Source organism: Micropterus dolomieu, linkage group LG12 (genome assembly GCF_021292245.1).
Source record: "Micropterus dolomieu isolate WLL.071019.BEF.003 ecotype Adirondacks linkage group LG12, ASM2129224v1, whole genome shotgun sequence".
NCBI lineage: Eukaryota > Metazoa > Chordata > Actinopteri > Centrarchiformes > Centrarchidae > Micropterus > Micropterus dolomieu.
Window position 1 is genome coordinate 27,279,185 of NC_060161.1, and position 27,131 is coordinate 27,306,315.

The 27,131-nt window shown below is 39.3% G+C and overlaps 2 protein-coding genes across 4 annotated transcripts in view; one reads left to right on the forward strand and one right to left on the reverse strand.

Moving 5' to 3' along the window:
- The window catches only part of cmasa (cytidine monophosphate N-acetylneuraminic acid synthetase a), a 10,163-nt gene extending 5,403 nt beyond the window's left edge, over positions 1–4,760 (reverse strand). For 2 of the 3 annotated variants that reach the window (XM_046064975.1, XM_046064974.1), the window contains exons 1-6: positions 4,516–4,760; positions 3,132–3,274; positions 2,783–2,938; positions 1,902–2,038; positions 1,569–1,663; positions 921–1,074 (exon numbers count right to left, since the gene is read on the reverse strand). In XM_046064975.1, the coding sequence (XP_045920931.1) occupies positions 921–1,074; positions 1,569–1,663; positions 1,902–2,038; positions 2,783–2,938; positions 3,132–3,274; positions 4,516–4,718 (888 nt within the window). In that variant the 5' untranslated portion in view covers positions 4,719–4,760. The remainder of the gene's footprint in view (positions 1–920; positions 1,075–1,568; positions 1,664–1,901; positions 2,039–2,782; positions 2,939–3,131; positions 3,275–4,515) is intronic. The other variant, XM_046064976.1, reaches the window with a different exon arrangement.
- Positions 4,761–16,445: 11,685 nt separating this feature from the next.
- On the forward strand, positions 16,446–24,374 carry ovol1a (ovo-like zinc finger 1a). Its single transcript, XM_046065123.1, has 5 exons — positions 16,446–17,099; positions 21,686–21,915; positions 22,480–22,689; positions 23,344–23,488; positions 23,585–24,374. The coding sequence occupies exons 1-5, from the start codon at positions 17,000–17,002 to the stop codon at positions 23,926–23,928; spliced, it is 1,029 nt and encodes a 342-aa protein (XP_045921079.1). The 5' UTR covers positions 16,446–16,999; the 3' UTR covers positions 23,929–24,374.
- The last annotated feature ends 2,757 nt before the right edge of the window (positions 24,375–27,131 follow it).

Here is a 27,131-nt window from a genome sequence, read left to right on the forward strand (position 1 = left end):
ACAGGTAGTGCCATATGATAAGAGTAGGGATGCACCGAACGTTCGGCCACCGAAATTAATTGGCCGAAAATACCAAAAAAAAGCACCTTCGGTCTAATAAGTCAAAAGACCGAATAAGTTTTACCAAACAATTACGTTGACATGTCGGCAGTGTGGAAGCATTTTAAAGTGTCAGAGAAAGACGCATGAATCACCGTTTGCAGACACTGTTCTGCTGAATTGTCTCCACACCATCTGAGGCTGACTTCTTAGCAAAGGCAACAAAAGGTCTGACCTGAGTGTTTCTGTCACTCGTTTCTGAGAAGGCAATTAAGCTAGCCGCACCTAAATTTGAGGTGCACACGTATGCAAGACTTTATGGTAAATCCACTGAAACGGACCAGTGCGAGCTGACAGGCAGATGAGCGGCTTTATCCTGTCATTTTCTGTCTTTTCAAAGACAAGTGTTGCTGTATGAGTCTCCTACCTGAAGAGAGGCTATGAAGTCTTCATGTTACGTGATCCGAGAACCACATAACATTATTTATCAAACTGGGTCAGACTTGATAAATTTAACATCCATACTATACAGTATGGAAATCAGATTAATTGGATTACATAAGTATAAAACATATTACATGTGTACATGAAAAGTAGATGGACACATTTAATTTACTTGTACGGGACTCTCGGGCCTCGGACCCACCCACCATAGTTTCTCCAAATCCTGTGCGAAACACTAAGTAAAAAGGACATTTTGACTATTTAATTTATGCAATGGTAAAAAAAAAAAAAAAAAGGAAAAATATGAATGTATGTTTGGTATTCTGCAAATTTTTTAATTATATTTACTTTATGCTTCGGCCAAGAATTTTCATTTCGGTGCATCCCTATAAAGAGCCAATACACGTATGCATTTTAGAGTTTTGACAAATTCCAACCTCCACGTTTTCTTTCAGAAGCATGCAGATGCCTGCGATGTCTCTGCTGCTAATAGAGTCCTCCTCTTCTCCGGATTCCCTTCCATTTGTTAAACATCCGGAAACCTTACAGAACATCAGACGAACTAGTGTGTTCTGTCCAAAGTAACCATACCTGTGGAAAAGGTGAAAAATAAAATCACAGACAGACAAAAACAGCTTACAGAAAAACACATGAGGTAAGTCAACAAGCATGAGATGTACTCAAACTACTAAGCTACTGTACATAAATAGAAGTAAAAAGGCGTAAAGATATGACTCTCTGTCTATATCAACGCAACAGTTTGAGCCTTTTATGATAACATCTGCATATGAGAAAAAAATGTTAAGGAAGAGAACACAAATATATTTTTTTAAAGAAGACAATAAAAAACCCTCTCTGCCTCTCCCACACAGCCAGACAACCCTTCCTTCAGCAAACAGAAAAAGTACAACACCCTCCCCCTTCTTTGACCTTGCGCCACTCCTACTCATTTTTGGACTGTCTCTAAAGCATTCGATTGAAAGCTCATTGTCAGCGCAGTAATCCATCTGATTTGTATCGCTGACAATCGCTGTGATTGTCCCTTTTCTCTGCTTTCTAGTGCAGAGCGTTTGTGTGCATCTCACCTGCGAACCCTCTGTTCTGCCACAGGCCAGTCGATGTCCACATCTATGTCCACACTGAACTCTGGCTCCATCTCGTAGTAAGCTACCTTACCACCCTGGAGAGAGGGAAACAGAAAAAACAAAAATGTGAAAGCGTAAAAAACACAGTAAGAACAACTGCAGCAGCCATTACACAAAGTGAATAGTAGAAGAAGAGTTATTCAAGAAAATCTTTGCATGGATGCATGCCGCACACTCAAAGGTCACCAGTAGTCACATGTAAGTTTAAGAGAACTGAAAAGAAGGGAAACATAAAATTATGAAATGCTGCAATTAATTGTGCTGCCCAATTACCTGCAAAAGTCCCTCGTTCAGTACGAGGTCTCTAGTGGTGAAGTAAAAAGAGCCGTTCTCACACAGCTCTCCATCCCAGTCCTGACGCCGCGGCCGTTTGGATGGGTTCAGATTTAACGGCTTGGTAACCTCATGAGCTAGAAAGAGGCAGATTAAGGGTTAAAATGTCAATTACAATACAATAAACAGCTTTTTTTTTTTATTTTGCATCCACTACGTATTTACAGAAAGAGGCTGAGTTGGAATAAGAAACGCAGATAACTATTATCCAAATACTTGGGGTTTTATGCAGCTTTTTCCAAAAAACTGTATAACTGCTTTACAGATGAGCAAAGGGTCTAGATGAGGGCAAAATGCAATACATACAGGTATACTACAGCAGCACAATATCTTAGCTGTAAGGTTTGACTGTGTTATGGCTGAGAAAAGTACAATATTCACCTCATGCTGTAAATTAAATGTTAAAAATGATGATTTAGTTACAGATGGGCACAGTGAATATTTTATTCCCCACCTCCCCAACTCCTTGATAGCGACATTGAAGGGATGACATGAAACGAGGGACAAAGAGATGCAACACAGGACCCTAGTGTGATTTAGACTGGAGCGGTTCATTGGAGGGGGCCAAGATTAACACACATAAAATTGTTTTTGTTGCAATAAAACCAAACAATCTAAATCAGAATCAGCTTTATTGCCACATAGGTTTACACATACAAGGAGTTTGCTTTGGTGCTTACAATAAACATAGCAGGTGGAAAAATCTAAGATGTATATGTGATTTAGTCTACATCATCAACCACTGAAAAGGTTGTGAGTTTGCAGATTAAATAGGTTTGACTTCTTAGTCACTGCATTGGGACAACAGTCTGTTGACTTACAGTCTTTCTTGACCTCCTGCCAGCGGAACTGGTGTCTCCTGACAACCGAGAAGACCGAGTCAAAGCCCTGCACCGTGATCATCTTCAGGGCCTCTTTCACATGGAACGGATGGAGACACGGGGACGTAGCCTGAATGTTGCACACCACATCCACCTCTGTGAAAACAAAGTCAACATAGGGCGTGCTTTAAAATGAAACAGCATAGTCGTCTCCCCTCGGCAGCAGGTTGGCGCTTTGTCACTAACCAAACATGGCAGATAAGATCACCCTGCTGTTGTTTCAATATACAAGTCTGACCTGCTGTGACACTACAGTTTGCACAAACACAGCCTGGCGTGGTGCAAGTACCTGTGTGGGTCCTGAGAAACTCTTGGATAGTTTCAAGTGATGTAGAAGAGTCTTTGGACACTTCAGGACTCCTTCGGTGCACCTCAGCGCCACAGGATTTTGCCACCTTCTCGATATCATCATGGTCTGTCGATATCCACACACTAGGAAAATTAAGGCGTTTAATCATTGTCCTTTTATTATATTTACTTGTTTTGATTTGTTTTTCGCAGTTTTCTTCTCATCTTTAGACATGTTCTTGTTTGCCACATGTCCAATATAACTAAAATATTTCTGTTATTACTGGCAAAATTAATTTATACTATTACATATTAAAAAGGACAGCAGGATTGAAATAAACTGTCTTCTAGTAAAGTTGATAATTTAAAATGCCTCATGAGAACTTCAAATCTTTATCAAATAAATAGCTTTGCTCCAAAGTAACAGTCAACAGCAAAAATTTAAAAATGCAATGTTGTAAAGCATCTAATCTTCACATTTGAGAAGCAAAAATCTATTATAAATACAGTTGGATATTAATTTTGTGTTGACTAATCATCCCAGCATGAATAACCTGAACATTACTCACTCCTAAAATGTGTATTTTAATGCCTTAAGTACATGTTTTTCTTCCTTTTTCCTTTGAAATGAAAATGTATAGATAAACTAATCAATTAACTTATGTGTTTCTTGAGTTACATTATGACATCTTCAACAGGAAAACAGGGGTTGTAGCAAAGTAATACAACACGTTTGGAGTACATTAAGTAGTAATGACACCTTAATGAGGTCAATGAAACAGGTTTATACACAGAGGGGATACATTCGGCAGGTAAGGAAAAAAGTAAGGGAAACTCAGGAGAGGTTAAAGCTTGAAAACATAGAATAAAGGTTTCACAAATCTGAAACAATTTGTTGTTGGTTTTTTTTTTTTTTACATGTTTCGTTACACTAAATGAAATCAACGAAGGTTGAGGTCAAAGGCAGCTGGACTTGGTTGAAGATACTACAAAATCCAGTTGATACAAGTCCAGTCGCCTTTGACCTCAAAGTTCGTCGGATAACTATGACCTGGATGACTGAGAACCTTCACAGACACCTCATTAATCCATATAAATTCACCCTTTTTTTACATTTTCATAAATAGAATAAAGGTTTCACAAACAAGAAACTTTTTTAACCTCTCTGGGACAATCTAGTCCAGATTTGGCAGCTCAAGGCACAGTGGATTTTGATCTGGACTTTCCCATCACTTTCTGATTCAGAACCTAACCTCAGCGTCGTCCAAAAGCAGGGAAACAATGCGCATGTGTTTTAAAGAAGTTTGGAGGTTTGTGCTTTCAGGTTTTGGGCCGTCATTCTCACAGTGAAAGCTCATAACAGATCCTTTAAATATTATATCTACCTGTCAAACATTTTGGAGTCCAAAGCAGCCCTCAGCACCCATCCAATGAGGGGGGTTCCGGCTAATGGTTTAATGTTCTTTAGAGGAATCGCTTTGCTCCCTCCACGCGCCAGAATCAGGACAGCCACGTGTCTCTTGCCAGTCTTCATGCGCTTGTTATCGTCATGCCGCTCTCCGTTCCGAGGTCTTTTTGTGGTATTCATAATTACTTGGTGGTTTTTCAAAAGATACACCCACCACTGTGATCGTAACACCAAACTGTTTCTGTATCCGGGTGAATGGACTGTTTATAGGAGTCCTTCTTCTGGTCTTTAATACTGGTCGCAATACCGCCACCTTCTGCTCCGGAGGAAGTAGTAATTAAAGAATAAGAGATTAAAAAAGTATTTATGAATGAATTTTAATTGTTTCTCCATCAAGTTATTTCTGGTCTACTTTTTAAATACATTGTTTTAAAGTAATTAGGCTACACTCGCATAAATTATGAATTTTAATGCATTTAAAACTTGCATGAATTTGTAGATTTAGTGCAAACATAATTGTTTTTGTGAACTGCAAGGTTTAAGTTCCAGGATATTTGGGACTAATAAATATATTCCCATGTTCTGCTTTTATTTAGAACCCAACAAAGAATTGTGTTTCAGGAGGCTATTGTACGTATTGTAACAGTGTTACAAACTAACAACCTGATATTTTTATTTTTTATTCAGTTAATATATTTGTTTGACAGGGAAGCTGTGTACAAACAGGGATGTATGTATTTTAATTTTAGTGCAGGGCAACAATTAAATTTTTTTTATCACGATCAATTACATTGTTGTGCATTGCGCAACACTGAATAACAAATTCTAACGTAGTGTATTGTGCACTTTTGATTTAAATGTACTGCCATTTACAAAAGTGCAACAACATGTGGTTTTCAAACACTTTAAACAAATGTGTGTTTTACCAGAAGTATTCCAATAGCAATAAAATATTTATTGCAAATCTCAACTTAAACATGTTATCAAATATAAAACCAAAGCTATTTGCCACTGCCAGGGCATTACATTTTTATCTAGGTTGTTAAGACAAGTTACCATCAGAGTCCAGAGCCATGAACATACAGTATCATAGCAGGCACCTTCTGAGCAACAGGTTAACAGGCTATATATCCGTTTTGTTATTTATTTTTTTCTTAACAGGTAGCAGAGACATTTTTCCTCTATCAGGGTGCAGCATAAAAAGATCTATGTTCAGTAGCAAGTGTCCTGTTAGAATGAGGTGAAGTGGTCGGTTGAGCGCAGCAACAAGCATTGTCTTGAACTTTTTGTAGGCAACGCGCAGCACAAATCGTTTTGAGACTGATCCTCGCTGTTTGTGAGTTTTACCAATCAGTGTGTAGCTATCCGCTTCCCTATGGCATTTGATCATTTGTCTTGCTTTTGTTTATCTACTTCTCCCACATGCTGCATCCAGCTTAGTCTGCCAAAGCCTCCCTCCACTGCTCGTTTGGGTGGGTGATTTGCAGGCTGATCAACATCCCAACCCTCCTATGACCCATGGTTTGACTGTATGTGTATTCAGAGCCAGTGAGCAATGACTTTCAAAATAATACTGTTAACATTTGATAAAATTGCTGGCATTAATGTAATAATGCCTTTTCCAAGCCCTAATTAATTTACTTTTAAAAAATCCCCAGAAGGAAAGCTGGTTCTGAAGCCCCTTTAGATGTCAAATTGTGTACCTGCCAGCTTACAAATGCAACACTCAAACCAACAGAATCACTTTATAAAGGAGCCATATAAAAAATTTTTTCTAAGTTTGACATTTTTAGTTTAAATTCTCTCTCCCTCTCTATAGCGCTATATGATCTTGGACTTGCTCTACCCCATTAAGTGAATACATTAAACCAAAATCAACTAGTGCTGGCAGAACTGCAACCAGGACCTTCAGAGGAGACTGTGTGGAGTTTGCATGTTCTCCCGTGTCTGTGTGGGTTTCCTCCAGGTGCTCCGGTTTCCCCCACCAACACACACATGATAGTTCTTCAGTCAGTTCACTGATAAAAACCCGGAGTTGGTCCCCGGGACAAAGAGAAGCAAGAATATTGATAAATACAATAGAACACAAATATAATTGTTTCCACAAGTATAGGCTAATCCTTGTTTCCTCTGCATCATAATTTAGACCCCTACTGTGGTTAGGCACTAGGACTCATAGCTTTCTGCCAGATACCTAAGCTAACTGGCAGAAAGCTCAGTTACCTAAAGAGGTAACTGAGGAAAGCACCCAACAGGTGCATTCAACAAAAAAAAAAAAAAAAAAAAAAAAAAAAAAAATCTAGCATTGTGACTGATACAGAGTGAAATTGTAAGCTGTTAATGATTACTTGCTTAACTTAAGCTATGTTTACTTGAGCTGAAGAAAAGGGGATATTTTAGTTGGCTATGGAAAACACTAGTCTAGCTAGCATGAATGCCACTTATTTCTATTAAAAGGATTTCAAAACAAAATCAGTTCCCATAGAATATTGCTGCCAGTGAAAATTAAATGTCAGTGTCCCTGTTGTCTCAGTGTCCCAGTATCTCTTTCAATTAATTGACCAGATGGATATTGGAAGATATTTTAGAGAAAAGCAGGAGATTGATCCTGAGGCCAGTGGTAATCTGCAGGTCAGTAATAGTATACAATAATCAATAGTGGTCTACAGGTGTGTAGTGATCTACAGGTCAGTAGTGGCCCACAGGTCTAAGGAAATGTAGTCAGTTTGTAGTTTTCTTTTAACAGACATTTGTTGGCAGGTTGTTGGACCTGCAACTTATCCAATAGAGGGGAACTAGATATGGCATTACTTTATCACATATTTACATGAGCAGCTGGGTAGCATTTAAGTCACAGCCTACAGAAAAACTCAGTCTGAACATAGTGAATCCCCCCTATGCAGCATTAGTGTGTCTAAAAGCTAACACTACAGTAAAGTTCAGCAGAGGATAAGTGGAAGAACAGAATATGTCTGTCACTTTTTACCTGTTAACATCTTAGCTTCTTCACTGGTTGTTGACATGAGTGTAGCTGTAATACAGTAACAAGATGCAAGTGCAAAGATTTTGCAAGCCAATTGTGCATATCCTGGGGGCTGTCACGGATTTGTGCGGTGAAGCAGGTTGAAGGACCCAAACGCAGGACGCAAGGCAGAGGAGGTACCGCTCAAAAGGGTTTTAATACAAACAAAGGCAAGCACACTTACAAATAGTGGCTGAATCCAAAGTAACATCCACAAAGTCCAAAAACAGGGTTCAGGCAGAAATCCAAAACAGATCACACATCTCCTCATGACAAAAAATACTTCAACACAAGATATACCCCATACAATGACCCAACAAAGACGAGACAGAAACACCAGGTATATACACACAGGGACTAACGAGCAGGGCGGGAGCAACACAGGTGAGGAGCATGAGGCTAACGAGGCACAGGCAGAGACAGCAGGGAAAACAGACGGAACACAGGTTACTGAACACATAACAGACCAGAGGAAGAAAAATAAACTAATAAAGACATAAGCAGACAGATCGCCACAAACCAGACACACAGACAGTAACAGACCAACCAGCACAAGCACACAGTAACTGGACACAAGGAATAACTGAAACTCAAAATACGGACTATATAACAGATACTGGACACCAGGCACTAGACAGGACAGAACCCAAAACTCAACATACTATAAGACAGATAATTAACTAAACTCGAAAGTGTAAAACAAGGTATGGCTGACAGGCAGAGTGTGACAGGGGCTAAGCCCTCCCTGTCCTTCAATCCTAGTGACGTCCCGGCGAGCAACGTTTGGAAAAGCTTAATTGTCAGTTAAGGGTATACTGAGATCTGGAACAAGTTATCGGCTGCTGTTAGGGAATACCCAACTTGCCCCTGACTTCATCTTCAACAATGGCTCAAGACACAACAAATATGTGATCACCTACTGACTCTGTTTTATTGTGTGTGTCTGTCCCACACTAGATGCAGCACTTTTATTGCAGTAAATAGCACTTCCATACATTAAATTGCACTAAATTGTATAATATGGGACTTTACCGTATAAACAGCACATTAAACTGCATAACTTATCATTTTGCACTTTACAGCTGGTTCACTTGCACTTTATAAAAGCTTTAATTTAGTAACCAGGTCATGATCTGTTTAGTAAAGCATAATCACTCTCTTGATAATTGTGGTGTCTTTTATTATATGATGTATTGTATATTTCATTTTTTTATTGACCTGGTGTGAACTACAGATGGAAAATAGCCTCCTGGCTAAATCTTGCATATTTACATTGCTGCAAAGCTAATTGGTTCATTCAACAACTATCAAATCAGCTCACAGTTTGCTACTGTACACCAGACAGTAATCACCTCAGTTTTATCACACATACAGGTATGTTGCCTGACCAGTGCTGCCACAACAAATCCTCCAAAACAAGCGTCAGCATTCAGAATTATTGGCATGATGTTGACAGAGCGAGACAGAAAGGCAATTGAAAAGAATCGAAAGTGAAAAAACAAACCTAAATACCTCAGTAAAAAAGTGTCCACGCACAATAGAGTCACACTTTCTAAAAGAATTGACTCCAGTAGCCATTTCTTCTTCACCAGATTAAAAAAGATGGCTGGGAGTAGCTCAAGCCTTCCCAGTCCCTAACATATTCTGTAATGACTTCAAATTTTGACCGGTGTTGTAGTTGACAGATAGGGGTGCTTACAGGAGACCCATTCTGATCTCTCATGGTGGTAAACATTACACCTGCTAACATCAGCATGTTAGCATAGTCATTGTGAGCATGGTATCCTGCTGACCAGGGCTGGATTGGTAATCTGGCATGCCAGGCAAATACCCGGTGGGCCGACGCACCTTTGGGGCCGTTGCAACGTAAATTATTTATTTATATAACTGTTTTTAAAAGATGGGCCAATGATCGTCCCATAAAGCATGGACAGCTGCCCATTGGGCCCACACCGGGCCGGCCCAATCACATCTCTTACTAGCCTCCACCCCCTCTGCTCTCTGTTTCATGCCTTACACTGGGGACACTACCCACCACTTTTTGAGAGCATTTGTTAAAAACGTTCTTAAAAATATTTTGCTCCAAGAAATGTTAATTAACAAATAAAAATGCTATGAAAATAGAGAAGAAACCTCTGCACTGTCCAAAAAAAGTAACCTAGGCTAAAAACAACAATAAGCTACCCATTACTGCATTATTGTACCTGCCCAGACATTGACCCTGAAATTCATTGAAGGACTGCCTTAGTGAGTTAAAAAACTGTATGTCCGATAATTTCCGTCAATTAAACTCCGATAAAACAGAGATCCTCATCATTGGACCCAAGTATTTGACAAAACATATTGTGCCGTTAACAGATTGCCTTGGTTTATCAGATCAAATCAAGCCAGCGGCAAAGAATCTTGGTGTCTGTTGACAGTGACTTGTGTTTTGAGCAGCACACCACAGAGCTGGTGCAATCATGTTTTTATCATCTTAGAAACATTTCTAAAATCCGACCTTTTTTAACTTTTAAAGATACTGAGACCATTTTACACACTTTTATTTCTTCACGTTTGGACTTTTGTCTCTTTTCCTGCCTGAATCGAAAATCTATTGTGCGGCTACAGTATGTCCAGAAGTCAGCTGCCAGGCTTTTAACTAGAACCAAGAAACCTGATCATATCACTCCTGTTTTGGTTTCGTTACACTGGCTCCCAGTGTGTTTTAGAATTGATTTTAAGATTTTACTGATTACATTTAAGGCTTTACATGGTCTCGCCCCTTGCTATATTGCTGACCTACTAGTACCTTATATACCGGCTCGTAACTTGAGATCCTCAAGTAAGGGGCTTTTAGTGGTCCCAGAGACCTGGCTGAAACTGAGAGGGGACAGAGCTTTTGCAGTTAGGGCACCGAGGCTCTGGAACAATCTACCCGAGGAAATTAGGTCGGCTGAATCAGTAAACTTTTTTAAATCCCTTGTTAAAACATACTTTTATCGTAGAGCATTCCCTGATTTATTTGAAGTATATTTTCAAGTGACTTTTGTTTCTTGTATTGTTATATATATGTTTTATGTTATAACTGCTTTATGTTAAGCACTTTGTAACGTTGGTTTTAAAAATAAATAAAGATTATTATTATTACATATTCTATTATATTTTTATATTGTCACCTGCCACATGAATTTTATTCTTCCCTGGTGCAGACAAAGTCTCCAGAATGCATTCTCCTCACACTTCATTTTGACTTTTGACCACTAGGAGCTGCCAAAGTCACACATTTAATCATACCAGTTCAGGTCAGCGGTTCTAAATCACTGTGCAAAGGCAGTCATGACATAAACCAGTTTCATACATCAGACAAATACATTTTTGTGATTGTGAAAGGAAAACATGGACAGAATGATAAAGAGAAGGAAATAACAGAAATGTAGGAGAGACCAAAGAAGAGATGAGGTTGTCGATCAGGTTGAACTTGTGTTAAGCACACGTCGCTGTTCGTTATGTCTGTCATCGCTCTCTATCTCTTTCTTTCTATTTATCTCTCTATCGCTCTCTTTCAAGTGACTCAAATCTATCTATGGGCATGGGAGGAAGCAAAAGTCATACACTGTTATTTGAGGCTTTCCTCTCACTTCTTTCTAAGCAAAGCACACATCTGAACAGTGGTGGAAGAAGTCCTCTGATCTTTTACTAAAGTAAAAGTACTAATTCCAAAGTGTAGAAATACTTTGTTAGAAGTAATGTCCTGGATTGAAAATGTACCTATAAATAAAAGCATCAAAATACACTGTAAAAGTACTCATTATTTAGAACTACATCATACACTGTTTGATTAAGTACTGATGCATTAATGTGCTCATCACGTTAATGTTGCAGCTGGTAAAAGTTGAACTAATTTTAATTACTTTATATACTGCTAACTTGGGAATTAATGATCTTTTATATTGTTTCTGTTGATTATAGTTGTATTATTAATCTAAATATATAAAGTAACTTAAGTTATTAAATAAACGTAGTGGAGTAAAATGTACATTATTTCCCTCTGAGAAGTAGTGAAAGCAGAAAGTAGCAGAAATGGAAATACTCAAGTTAAGAACAATGACCTCAAACTTGTACTTGAGTAAATGTACTTAGTTACTTTCCACCACTGCATCCAAAGACTGTTTCAAAAGGAAGAAAGTGTCGATGACAGTTATGAAGCGGCTGTAAACGAAAGATGAGAAAAAAAGGAGGAGGGTAGCTCATTTGCCCAAACTACTCCGACAGCCCAGGCGGCATACCATTCATTCATTCATCCTGCACCACTCCTCTCACAAGACACCTCTTTCTCAAAAATCTTGTCCTCTGTTCAGCGAGAGTGAACAGCTGACAAATGCTGCATACGCTTTGTATTTTAAGTGTGTCTATTTGTGATGCTAGGTTTTGTTTACCTGCACATGCAAAATGGAAAAACCGAAGGACGCCGCGCCCGGAGGGAGTGGAGGGGAAAGAAATCTCAGGGCTCAAACAGAAACTCAATGAAGTTGAATACTAAATAAAGAGGAGAATTTAAATCTGCAATAATACCAACAATAAGCATGAATCTCCACTAGGGTTAAAGGGACCAATTCTACTGCTAAAATGTAGGTTTGTAGGTTTGGAAAATGTTATAGTAGGAGGCATACACAACAAAACATCAACATATTCCTGATCCACATGACAATGGTATCAGGAGTAATGCCATTAAACGGTTGGTAAATTGATCTGAATTAAATAATCCAAGGTTTTAGCTTCTCTTGCCCCAAGATACTTCTTTGTTTATCACAATTTGGGGGTTTGGGTCATTTGAGGTGCAGTTTATAGGCGACAGTCTTATGGATCATCATTTTACCTACTTTGGTCTACTTTTTATTATATTTTCATGCCATTCACACAGAATGATTAGAATAAGAGCACTTTTTAAAAAATGTTATAGAAAGTACTTTCAGAAAATAAAACACACAAGTCATAAAACCATCAGGTTTTAAGATAAAACAGACAAAACTACATTTTTAAGGAATTAAAATACAGTTAAAAGAAGTCAACTAAAATCAGGAAAGGCTCTCCTATTAAAGTGTGTTTTAGGAGGGGACTTAAAGGAGTTCACTGACTCAGCTGACCTTTTTTTCCTCGGGCAGGCTGTTCCAGAGCCTCGGGGCCCTGACATCAAACGCTCTGGCCCCTTTAGTTTTCAGTCGAGACTCTGGAACAGACAACAGTCGTCTGCCCGAGGATCCACGTGCCGGTGCCTGATGGTACTAAAAGGTCAGAGATACAGCAAGGAGAGAGGCCATGATGGGGGTTAAAAGTAATCAATAATAATTTAAAATCTGTTTTAAAGTGCAAAGAGGTTAAAACAGGCTTGATGTGATCACGGTTTGTTTGTTCTGGTTAAAAGCCTGGAAGCTGAGTTCTGAACTCTCTGTCTGATTCAACCAACTGAGTTGACCAATAGGCGTGTAGAATGGTCTCAGTGTCTTTAAAAGTTTACATGGATCGTATTTTTGATATATTTCTAAGATGGTAAAAACGCTGTTGCACAAGCTGTGTGTTGTGCTGCTCAAAACGTAAACTACTGTCAAACCAGACGCCAAGATTTCTTACAACAGGCTTGGTATGATCCACTAGGGAATCAGCAGAAAGTAAGAAAAATATGTTTATTTAACTGACCAACATTACAAAATAAAATAGGAACAGGGGATTAAAAGATAAGTCATACATGTAAATGTTCTGGGACCAAAAAAACCCCCTAAACTCTGAATGTGTCCTAATGTCCTTATTGACAGCTAAAACATACATTATTTTATGAGAATTGCTTATACAGATAGTATTTGAAGTGGTATATGTTTCAGAAGTCTACTGCAGAAAAAGACCCACTGCTTCTGTTTGGGGTTCATTGATTGGTGTTGATGGTACAACCCTCCCAAATAAGTCTATTTGGTGTTGTGTTGTATTTAATTATATTATATTATATTAACAGTTTGTTTCAAACTTAACTTAATTAACATCACCATGTAGGATAACTCAGTGTACCTTTCTCTGTCTGTGAATGACATTTTAGCAAAGTGCCCATACAATATATAACATGAAATATTTCCTTAATTGGTGTAAGAACAATGCTGTATGGTACTTTATCAAATGTGCATGCCTTGTTTGTGACAAAGGGAAACGTTACCATGTCAGTACTTTGCTAAACTGGGTTTTGATGGAGCCAGAAAAAAAAAAGTAAAAGTATTAAATAAAATATTTAATACATTTGTGGGACCACAAACAATGAGGACGTAAAGTCAACGTCAACAAAACTCATTGGTTAAATACATACATTGCATGTTGTTGCTTTTTTATTTCACCTATTGTTTATGTTTACATATCTTTCTTGAGCTTTTTTTTTCAGCTGTGTGCCAATTTCTTTCTTCCTGAAAGTCAAAGAGTCTAATTCCAGTTGACTGGTTGAAGTAGTGACAGGAAACTCTTTCACGGTTAAGTCAAAGTGAAAACTGTTCCTGCAGTTCTTCGGGAGGCTGAGGAGAAACACCTTTCTGAATTCTGGAGACCTACATCATGGCCCTGGTGACGGCAACCCCACTGTATCTGACCATAAGACTCTGAAATCTGTCCATAATGCTAATGCACTTCAAAAACATCTGGATCATCTTAGACATGGAGGGTCAAGACTTTTCAGTTACACAAAACATGTGTGAGGCAATTGCTTTTTATTCTATCAGCTGTGAAACTGAAAGTAGAGATGAACAATGCTTTATTGTGTTGTTAAATTATAGATTAACGCAGGGTTCTGATGAAGATGGAGGTAAAAATGTATACATGCATTCATTAGAGATGTGTGTGTCAAAGCAGTGTAAGAAAGCACTGGGATGCAGTTGTATTAGATGATTGCTTGTTACTTCTTTCTTTCTCCCCTGTGTGTTACTATGTTTAGGTTTCAGGTGTTTCAAGAGGCCACTTAAGGGCTGTGTGTGAGTTGCTGTCGGGTTAATTACAAAAAAAGACAAGAGAAACAGGAGGGGGTTGTAAAGACACACACCGGGGAGGGAGGGGAAAGGTGGGGCAAGTAATTATCTCTGAATGACTCATTTACACACCTACAGGCCTATATTTGTCTTTTTAGCGTAAATAATAAAGACTGCTGTTAAATGGCAGCAACACTGAGACGCACAGTATGTGTACACGCTGACACTACCATCCAATATAAATCCACAGCAATCAGCGGATAAACTAGCTGATATAAGCAGTGGTTGATCAGGAAGCAGGTTAACTTTTAATAAGGAGTACTGCACATTAAGACCGCAACTTATTTTCAATATTAATGTAATCATTTCATCATTAATCTACTGTGCATTTTCTCAATGACTATTTTGTCTAAAATGTAGAAAGTGCCCATTATGATCAGTCGGTTTAAAATCATAAACAACAAATAAAAAAAGCAACAAATCCCCTCACATTTGTAAGTAGAACGTTTTTGTGCTTGTGCTTGAAAAATTACAGAATTGATTTTCTCAAAATTGTTGCAGATTTTCTTTTTAATTTAACTAATGGTTTACGCTGATATCTACACGCAGTATTTCACATGTATTTAGACTGATGGGTGTTTTTTTTGTGTGTGTCTCCAGTAAGGTGGCGAATAGTCAGTGTTCATTAGAAATGTAAAGATTTTAATACATGAGTTTTGTGTTTCACCCCAAAATGAATGGGACACTTGAAACTTACAATATCTTAGAATAAAAATGTATCCGGTACATAATAAATGAATATTTTGTATTATTCCAAAGGTTTAACTCCAAATAAAGAGTAAAAAAATAAAAATAAGACAAAAAATAACGGTGCCCAGGGAACACGCTATCTGTACTACATGACTGTTTAGGTTATGTATCACTATAGAGGAACTGCTTCTATAGATAGATAGATAAGATACGCGCACACACACAGCTACAGTCCCATCTCCTAAACAGTACAGGTGAAACATTCAACAAAAGGACTACTGTACCAAACATTGTTGTGAGCTTGGTTGCTTAGTGTGAATCAGAATTGTACTGATTTATGTTTTTTATCTCTTTATTTTTTTAGGATTGTTGTTTTTAACTATTTAGGTTTGGCTATTTATCATTGTCCTTTTAAATGCACTATAATGGTAGCTGATGAGAAACAACTTTTTGTTTCTTCTGTGTATGTAAATTCCCACGTTAAATGACAATAAAGTTTATCTATCGATCATAGCTTTTATATTGTCTTTAACAGTGAATTTCTCCAGAAGGTTTCTGTCTATTCACAGTAATTACAGAAGCTACTGGCCTAAAATATTATGCAAACACAACCTTATGTGAATGGCATGCACAGGGGTATCCAGGGGTAGTATCAAGTGTGCAGATGAGCTTCAGTGCAAAAGCAAAATAATCTAAAACAAAAATAAATAAATTTTAGGGAGACCAAGAAAGAAAGACTCAAACTTCTGTGATAATATGTGAAAATACATTCCCATCAGCCTTTTATAGAGTTAGATCTGTCATGAAATGATGTGCTACAGCTACCTGTGTCTAAAAATACCATCTGTGAAACACCCTGATGAATCTAATATTCTGTTCTGGAGGTTTCTATATACTGGGTGGGCTTTAAAAAACTGATGCTCAACTTGTTACCCTTTTGGTTGTGTTCATGCGGCTGCAGGCGGAACGTGTGTTCACGCCATGCGTGAGTGTGCTCCAGTGTCTACGTTAACTGCTATTCTCCCCCTCCTCACACACTCTCTACCCCTCCAAATTTTCTTCTTCTTCTTGTTATTTCCACCGTTCCCCACACCTTAAAGCGGAATGGCGGAGAGGTGGAGGCGAGAGTGAGAAAGGAGAGGTAAACCGGTTCAGCAGGTATGGCCTTCAGAGGCCTAACCCAGACTCTCTGGCTTGTTGTCACCGTTATTTCTGTCGCGCATGCGCGCTGGCGCCTGTTTCCTGCTTTTCAAATGAGTACCTGTGCCGCTTTTGTAGCCTACCCACCTCTGTTGACTGTGTGTGTGTGATCAGGATACAATCTGCCGTGTTTTTTCCCCCACCCACTCTCACACACACTCCCGTTATTTCAGGAGCCTGTTAGGTGATATTCGACTTTACCTGTCCGGGTTGCATACCTGAGCGGACTCACCTGTCCCGACGCCGACATACGTTTTAGCTTTTGTTCATCCCGAGCTGGAGAGAAGATCAGGTTAAGAGAAAGAAAGGTGTGGGGAAGAAAGCAGGTAAAAGCGGCGTACAGCTTGCGAAACGAGAAGAAAAGGTGCAAGGAAGAAGGAGGAGAGGAGACCGACACCTTCCATTTTTTTCCCTTCCAACTTTGGAGTTTCCTGCTTTGTGACTTTTAGTTGACTTCACGTCGAGCTAAGTCGCTTCTCCACCAACCTCCATAAAGGATCGGGTATTAATTGAACATGCCGAGGGCTTTTCTGGTGAAAAAGGCGAATATATCGCCGGGAAAGCGGAACTGGAGTGAACTACCTGATCATGAGCGAGGGGACGTCTACATCCCAGGTGAGTCCACGCTGCTGTAATGAGCCATATTTGTTGATTTTTTTTAATTTAATTTAATTTTTTTAAAGCGACCATAACGAAAGCATTAGCGGGCCTCTCGGCGCGTCTTTGGTGTTTTTACGCACGGATTTGTGGATTTCATGCGGTTTTGGATCCACCAGAAATGTCAGAGTGGCGGGTGAGGAGGGGTCGGGTTGTGATTGTAACGGGTCGGCCGCAGTCCGGGGCCACAGAATAACGGGAAACACAGCGGGCCGTGAAGACAGAGTAGAATAGTTCCTGCATGCAGAGGGAAGCTGCTTATTTTTCTGTTTTGGCCGATTTACCCCTCCTTTCAATGTTTAGTTTGCTTCAAAACAAAGTTGTAAACCCGCTGTATCCTAATCGAACTATTAGATTTTAAGTTCACATTAACATATCAGTACAAAAGCCGATACTAACCTATATTTGCACTTGTATGTTCATATTTGTCATTTAGCCTATCAGCTTGTTGGGTGTTGTGCGGCCTAACATCACAAGGGCCCGTTGCTTCTCACATATCGACCTTCAACCCTTGATTGAGGCGTTCTTCCTGCTTAGCACTGAATTGAACTGTGTCGCTTAAATACAGGCCTGTTATACAGCCTACTGAGTAGTCACTCAGTTCTGATCTATTGGTAAGGGACTGAGTTTAAATCTTTTGTCCAGGGATCATCGGTTAAGCCTTGATGGAGATGATTTTTTAAACATGAAGTCCTTATCTGCTTATTCCATATTTACACATTTCTACATTTATTTATGTCAACTGTATGCTTGTCTACGTGTAGCTCCTTATCACCAAAGCAAATTCCTCCTATGTGTAAAACACTACTTGGCAATAAAGCTCCTTTTTCTGCTGCTGCTGCTGTTTTTAAAGACAGAGTTGTCCTCACATCCTTAAATCAAAATAAACGTCAGTGTATTGTAATGTGTATTAGCCTATGAGTCAAGACCTGAAATGGATTCGTGGCCCACTCATATGTTGACATTTTTGATTGCACTGCGGTTTGATCCATAGAAAATAACGTTTTCTGGATCGTGCGCCCAAACAAGAGCTGACATGTCTTAACTGTCAAATTTGAGCATGACGTCGTTGGCGCCAGTTATGTAGCGTGTTTACCACCGACTTTACATTTAAATGACAAGTTAAGGGAGTCCATTACTTTCCCAACAGCTCTCTTCTCTCTCTCGTCTTGAGAACAATCCCCATTGTTGCCATCGGCAGAGTTTTTATTGTAAGACCACGTATCAGATATCAAGTAACGGACTACACCCTAACAAACCTCTCTGTCGCTCTCATTTCTCTCCCCCTCCCCCCGTGTCTCTCTCTTTCTCTCCCTCTGTGACCTTTTCCTCCACAACTCATCACCGTTAACTTTTAATCATTGACTTTTACATCCTCTCTAGTGTTGGAAGCCGGAACCTAATTTCTAGGTGGTTTTAAACCGTCTAAAAGGAACTAAGAGGCAACTAATCATCCTGTCTAATTGCAGTGACAGTATTTCTGGATTGATTAACAGCACGTTAAGCATTCAGATGCTAATTTTACGCGCACGTTTAAATTAATTTCATTTAATGGCATTCTGAAAACTTTGAACTTTATTGTTGACCTTAAACGGCACCCAAAATGAGAACCTGTTGTAAAGAAGTCGCATTTGAATAAAATAAAGTCCAGTTTGCCATGAGCGTCATTGCATAATTACGCATTGTTACCACTCCTCACCAAACCCAGCAACGGTCCCGGCAAAAGTTTCTGGTATGTGCCGTTACTTGACGTACCTGCCTGGCTTAGGCAGGCAGGTACTGTTTTTGTGTGAGAGTGACAGAAGGACACACACACACACACACACACACATAATTGCCGTCAGAGAAAGACTAGATGAATACTTTTATGGGGAGCCGGATGCTATCAGTTTCGACAGTTAAATATTTGTGTGTGTATGTGTGTGTGTAGTAGCAGTCATTTATATTTATCTCTTAATCCACAAACATGTGCCTGGGCCTGTTTGTGATGGATCATCAGTCCCAAATCAACCCTTTAGTTTCTAGGTCGCCCCACTTGTCACTCACACATTACATGACGAACTATTATCACTTGCACCTGCTGGTTTATGTGAGATTAGGCATCACTTTGCTCATAAATACAATAAAGTGTGTTAAATATAAATAAATAAAAACAGGTGGACTGCTATGGGAACACAATTAACATACAAAGTACAGGGGGAAAAGGAAATAAGTACAAACATGTACATCTTTTAAAAAATTAAAATTGAGGCACTGTTATTGATGCCAGTAGGTCAGAACTGATAGTAGACAAAAGGTCCTAATAGGCTATAGAAACAGGTGGTCTGTCTCTTTAATAACGAAATGATAATAATGTAATTTATATTTTAAAAAAGCTAAATGTCCAAGATTAAAATGGTTTTACTCTTTCATCTAAAAGTTGTATAAGGATATAGCAAGGTTAATGTTTATTGGATGGGAGGAAATGTAACGGACCCTACAGCCAGCCCACTGCTGCGGACAGTACGCCTTTAGCAAACACACACACACACTCACACCCTCTGTTTGATAATCTTATCTACCTATTGTTGACTCTCCGAGCTGAGCGCCATTAAATGAATAGAAAAAAAATATTACAGAAGTGCATTTTTAACAACACAACTCTGTCTCTCTCTCCCTCTCTCTCAACAATTGGGGTATTTTGAACCCCCTCACTCTACCTCCCAAAAATACAGACACACACACACACACACACACTCTGACCTAAGCGCACACATTCTCTTCATTCATTGGTGAGGGGGAAGGAGGGGCGAACAAACAATACAAGATGAGATTAAATGTCCAGCCAGCAGCCGTCACCACAGAAACTATCTCCACACAGGAATAACTAAAGATTTAAAATCGTTACAAATGCTGAAATGATATGGTCAACAGTTTGTAAAATAAACAATCAAAAAAGATCCGACTTCCCAAATTCTGCATCCCTGACAAAACCAAAAGTACACATTAAGGATAATGTGTACTTTGCAGCAAAACTGGACAAACAATACCCAGTCCAACTAGTTAATTTAAACTGATTGTTAAGGTCCGCAGAGGGTCTGTGAGTGATATCTCTTTACTAAATAAGAAAGGAAGCTGCTCATGAGGCCTTCAGTGTACATGGTGCTGTCCCTGTGTGTCACAGCATACCGTTACCTCTGTGAGTTTACAGATGGGCTATGTGTTTTCATCTGTATAGCTCCCTATGAGGCAACATTTGCATTCACATTTGTGTTTTATCTGATAGAGGCCCTGCAGAGTCAACTGATTCGTTGTCCTCACTGAGCCAGACCACACCTGCCTGTGGGCTACCTGAACACACGCACAAAAGCATGCACACACACCTGTGTGTTGGAGGCTCGAATGTTTCAATAGACCCTACATTTCTTTCAGTCACCCTCTTTTACTGGTGTTTTGTTATACTCTTATACACAACACACACACGGAAAGGCATCCAGCCCTGCAGAGGTGGATTGTTTGAGGAAGGTACAGAGCTGGTGCTGCAAGACTGTCTGGTCGGACAAGTCTAACTGCAATGGTAATGTGGTGTGTGTGTGTGTTGGGCATGTGTGCGTGCAAAAAAAAGTCCCACTAAACAATAGGCAAAACATATAAACGCCCACGCCCACACACAGAAATAGATACACACATTTAATTCTGCATGTTTGCTAATTGAGAGATTGTGCAAATATGAGGCAGCTGCTTATTGTGAAACTCTGTATGAGACATTTCTCCCTCTGTCTCCTTCTTTTTCTCTCCCGTTCCCTTGTTCTCTTACATGTCCCTCTCACCATCTGTCCTACTTGTCAGTGTATTTCCTACTTTTTTAGCCTGTAGTTACATTTTTAATCAAATGTGCAGTGTGCAGCTCTAACAACATCAGAAGGAAGAAAATGAAATTATTTAGCCAGCATCCATACAGACGCTAATTTAGTCATCAGAATTATTAATCAATCAAAATATCTTATTTTTTCAAGCAACTTTGCGTTGCACTTCCCTAAAGTTTGGGCACTCGCAACAGACAGAATAAACAAAGAACGGTCAAAATCGAAGCTGCAGATGTCGAGATGTTGTGACGTTAAGTTCCTAGTAATACCTTTTATCTACACAAATGCTGGATCCTACGTTTCCCATAATGCAACTCAACGATCATAATCATACTCAAAATCATAACAACAATCATTAGTCTAATAATCTTTATTTGTAGCAGCTTTTTTTTTAATGTACTTGGCAGCTGTTTTCATAGAAAAAGCTCTATAAACTCACTCTACACAACCTGTCCAGGAGACAAACACAGTTTGAGACTAGCTGGTGAACATAATGGAGCATTTAGCAGCAAAAAAGCCAGGTACTTCCTTTTGGTGGAGACGAAAAACAGAGCTAAAAGAGAGTGAATGTTTGACTTGCATTTATCAGGTGGCTAGAAACACGCCTTCAACTTGTTTCCGCTGTCCCCAAGTTGCCAAAAAAAAGGTTTAAGAAGTTACTTGGAAGGTGACACTAACTTATCCTCTCTCTCCCTCCAGTCTCCATCTTCCCTCCATCCGTCCTGATGATGGAAGCCGAAGCCAGCCCTGCGGAGACGACGCCGCTCTGCCTCACCAAACCGTCTCTCTCTGACACACAAACACACGCCGAACTGCCGTCCAGCACGATGCTGGGCCGACCACAGAGCCCGCCGGCTTCACCGGAGGAGAGGTCTGAGGTGAGAAGGAGAACGCAGGGTGGCCCTACATACATCCGATCCAAAATCAAGGTGAGGAAGAAAAGCAGCAACTGACCAAAATAGTGGTGGTGATTAAGTGCAGAACATTTACATTTTTTGGTTTATATAGTGGGTATGAAACAAAATATCTAGATGTTTCAAACTGAGAAAATGTGCCTAGTTTGGGTTGTTTATTCTTCTAGAAACGAACATTTACAGCACAGCATTTCCTCAGATTGTCAAATCTCACAATGACAATTATTGATTTGCTGCACAATTACAATAAGGAGGGAGGGATTGTGTAACATTTTCAGAATTACATACGGCTACACCCCTTAAATTGGTGTTTTATTTCTTAATTAACAGCTCGATGTAACTAATATCTATTAGTATTACTAATATTATTCAGATATTCGCTTCATTTCCATATGAGCTATGATTTCTCTTAATGCATTAGTGCAACATTGTCTTTGTACGTTGTTTTTTGTACGTGTTAAACTGCAGCTCAGTGTTCAAAGTGGTGAACATTAAGTTAAACAACAGCTTTATAAATGCAGATGAATGAACTTGGAATCATAATGTCAATAATATTTTTATTCGCCCTCCCCTCTGCAGGTAACTACAGGCGAGTTACTGCCCGTTCCTTCTTCTCTCCCCCCCTCTCTTCCTGCCATCTCCACCCCGCCAACGCCACATGCCACCGTGATGCCGGTTGCTGTGACGACAACTCCTGCGCCCGTGGAAGCGGTCTCCATGGTGACCAGATCAACAGGTCAAAGTCAAAGTTTGTCAACTGGGACGACGACGGGGACGCTTTCATGCCAGGTATGGAGACTGAACAGAAATGCAGAATATTTTAATTTTTACCATTTATTAAAAACAAGGAAAAACTTTAAAAAAAACTTTAATCAAAATCTACATTGTGGAGTTCTGGGCCAATAGTAGCACTACGGAGTGATGTTTTTAAGAGTGGGGCTCCATTTTGTTTGTATCATGCACAAGCAACAAGATTCATATTCCTGCTGCCAGTCTTGTGCAGTAATATGCAAAGAATCGTAACAATGTGTCCACAAAGGAAGTGAAGAGGAAGAGGAAGACTGAAAGCTAGCAAACATGGATGTATATAAAACATTTAAATATATTTTTTTAATTTGGCTTTTGCAAATGTTGAATGAGGAAGAAAATGCGTTAATTGTGTTTGTTAGGCTTCAGTGATACACACAATGCCTTTTGGTGAGAAACACTGAATGTAAACATTCATCCTGAGGGGAACATGGATGTTTCTGACACATTTCCAGGCAATCCAGCCAACAGCTGATGAGGTATTTCCATCAGGACCAAAGTGGTCGACAGACAGATGCTGCCATCGGCTATTCAACAAAAATCCTCACAGGGCACCTTTAGTGTTTTAAGCCCTGAAGATAACTGAATGTAAAAGTAAAGTGAAAAGGCCCTGATGTTTTTTGTTGCTGCTTGTAGGTTTGCCAGAAGACCTTCCACTACCAACGTATGTTAAACAGACACATGAAGTGTCACAACGAGACCAAGAGACACCCGTGCAGCTTCTGCGGCAAAGGCTTCAACGACACCTTTGACCTCAAGAGACACGTGCGCACACATACAGGTAGCTACACACTTCCATGTTTACGCACACTTGCATAAACACATAGGCAACAGATGCAAGAAAGCACATGACATTTCTCTTTATAATTTCCCACAGGAGTCCGTCCTTACAAGTGCACCCTCTGCGAAAAGGCCTTCACCCAGCGCTGCTCCCTGGAGTCCCACATGAAGAAGATCCACAGCGTCACCCAGAAGTACGCCTATAAGGAGCGGCGCAACAAGCTGTACGTCTGCGAGGAGTGCGGCCACACAGCGGGAACGCAGGACGAGCTGCTGATCCACCTCCACACTCTTCACCCCAACAGTCACCTGTTGAAGGGGAAGGCTGCAAGGAGAGCAGCAGGAGGAGGAGGAGCAGAGGGAGGGTCAGTCGGAGGATCGACGCCAGGCTCTCCTCAAGGAGCTGATAGTGATGACGCCACCGGATCAGGAGAGCAGTAGGTGTGAGGGAAGCCTGGACGATCATTAGAACGACAAACTCAGGGGAGATGGATAAAGGATAGATGGATATGTTGACGGATGGACATGGAAAAGTGACTCAACATAGGCGGATGACAGATCGCTGTGGGGAAAGTTAATGTGTGTGTGTGTGTGTGTGTGTGTGTGTGTGTGTGTGTGTGTGTGTGTGTCTGGATTTGGGTATCTGTATATAACGCGGCTAAAATGAAATAATGCACCAACAAAGCCAAGTCTGATTTTACCAATATGTCTTTTTACATTGGATTGTGATGTGAGTGAGCTGATAAACATGTCTGACAATACCAACATATCATTCTTCATGTGAATATTACCTGTCTGCTCTTCTGTACGGCGTACGGAGTTTTTCTATGAAAAAAAGTACTTTTGTTTATTAAAGGGAGTAATATATTAAACAAAAACTACTTCTCTTTTTTTGTCACAAATTGAGCTTTCATTGTGAGCTACATTATAGATGCATCCTGGTTCAACAGTGTTTGAAATGAACTGTGTGACCTATTGGTTGATAGCTGGTGTGGTTCAAGGCCATTGAATAGCACTCAAAGAATAACTAAAACAATATTGTTGCATGACGAAACTGAAATTTAAAATAGGCTATTTAATAATTACGTCTGAAAACGAACGCCTCAGAAATGGTTAGTTTAAAAAAGTCATACTTATTGTGGCTCTGACCTTTACCATGATTTCACAAATGTATCTAACGGGTGATATTAGAGAAGCGTCCAAGCCCAACAATATGCTCCACTGTGTAAATGATTAGCTGAAACCGTTACTTTTATTGAAACAATCAAGCCTGTCAGCATAGACTAATCTGTGACTAATGCCTGATATGACCGTTCTCTCAATCAGAAGTTAAATGAGGTCAAAGACAGCGGACCCTGAACGGTTAATCCTGGTAGAAACAATCCTGACTGGCCAGTTAAATATCCAACCTCCTCCACCTCTAATTTAGGCTAGAGCCCATGAGGGCGTCAGCTCAGTTTGGAAATGTTTCTCATGCCTGTACAGTACATATGAAGCTAATGCTTAGTTGTTAGCTTAGCTTAGCGTCTGGCTCTGTTCCAAGGTAATTAAATACACCTACCAGCACCTCTAAAGCTCACTAATTAACATAAAGTGTCAAAGTGTGAATATGTCACGTTGCAGTTTTATGGGGGTTTTGTGCCCATGTCTGGTCATCACCGGGCAGGAAAAGTGATTAACTGGGGATGAGTTTGAAGCGTTTATTCAGGATTTGTTATGGACACAAAAAATAAAGAAAATATTTACTGGACACCCCTAACATCAAAGGTTCACAGACCATCATGAATTCAGTGGGTTAGAGCATGATAGCCTATTATAGTTAAACTTTATTTAACCAGGCAGGACAGCCTGGTACTAATACTGCCATGGTCGTGAGTTCAATCCCTGGTCTATATTTAGAGATTACTAATCCATACATAATTGCATTTATGCAAGTTTCTGCAAAAACAATACCCAACACAATTTACTGTAAATGGATGCTTATGGAGCAATATGCACACCCTGCCCCCCTTACATTAATATTTGCATATAACAGTAAACCCAATAACTGACTTGTTATCTTAGTTAAAATGCAATCAGGTAGATTTAGGTGCAATTTAGTTCTCTAATAGTGACATTTTTAGACAACTGACAAGCAAAACAACTTAGCAGTGGACTGACTGCAGTTCACCAACTTTAGAGACAGTTAACTTCCAAATTGCTGGAATTAGTGGGTTGATTCTATGAAAGGTAATAAAGGATTCAAGCAAATACTTATTAAATATTTACATTACAACACAGAGTGGTGAAAGATGTTGCTACAGGCACACAAAGAATTCTTGGTATGACTGTCTGTTGATATATTTAGAGTTGTAAATCCATGTGGTCACACAGGTTCAGCGCTGAACAGTTGGACGCGCATCGTTCTCTCCTCTACTTTTGTTTTGTCGGCAAAATAGTTGATAAATAGCCTAAGTGGAGTTTTTATTCCATTTTAATGTCTGATGTAATATTTTCTGTGTTGTACTGTTCAGTCCAACAAGTCAGCCTTGTTTTACAACATTAAATGTGTCTTTCAATCCATAAAGTGTAAGTTAATAAATCAAACCTCGTTGAGTGCATGAAAGACGGCTGTTAAGCTCCAATTATGCTACTTTTCTTACTTCAGCTTTTGACTGTGTGTTTCATAAAGAGAAAGGTTGTGATTGTGAGGGTGAGGTTGGATTCTTGGTCTCTGTCGGGTCTTGTTGGAGGATTCCTACAAACCTTCAGCCTGGGGACACGTGGAGGTGGATTCAGGAAACAACTAGATAACGGTCTTGAAAGCGAGCTGACACCGAGTGATTTTGTCGCTCTACAACATCCAGATTGCAAATACGATCAGGTCTGTTAGATCAGAGTATATTTAAAGCTGTATTTCAAAACTTGAGCATTGCACAAGAATGTATTTGCACCAGTTTAACCACATGCTTTGATTTTGTGTTGTCATTTAGTTCTGCATTTGGTCTTCATAAGGCCAATTAGGTTTTGTTTATTATGTTTATTATTACATTTTAAATAGGGTAACTCATTGGCCTAATCGGTAACCTATCATATTTAGAAAGTAACCTTCCCAAGACTGCCAGTATGGAGAAGAGTCAGAATCAAAATCAGGTTTCTATGCTTTGTTGTTTCAGTGTATAACAATAAACATATTAAGAGAAAATAAAAATAGATAAAAAGCAAGTACTGTAGGTCAATAAACATAAATACAAAATCCACAATAAAATATGAAAAAAAAATATTATATCTACAATATAGCCTAAAAATAAAGGTTTGTGCAGGAATATCCAAACTATGGAGGGACAACAGCAGCAGCAAATAACCTTTTCAACATATGTACATGTAAGTATTGTCAGAGACATTTTTGGTATTGTTTTAAGATAAACTTGAAAAAAACTTATATTCTTTATGTGCTGTCTGTCTAAAAGTGAAGAAAATAAATTGATTGATTTTTGAAACACCAGTAGGCTACAGTAGCTTATTTATTCATCGATTCGTTTGTTATTTCATTAATTCATACTAAATAATGAACTCATCAAACAGTTTTTTTTCCAACCGGTTTGTTCATCCATGATATTTGTCTTTTCTTTAAAAATGTCGCCGCTAGATGTCACTGCTCATCT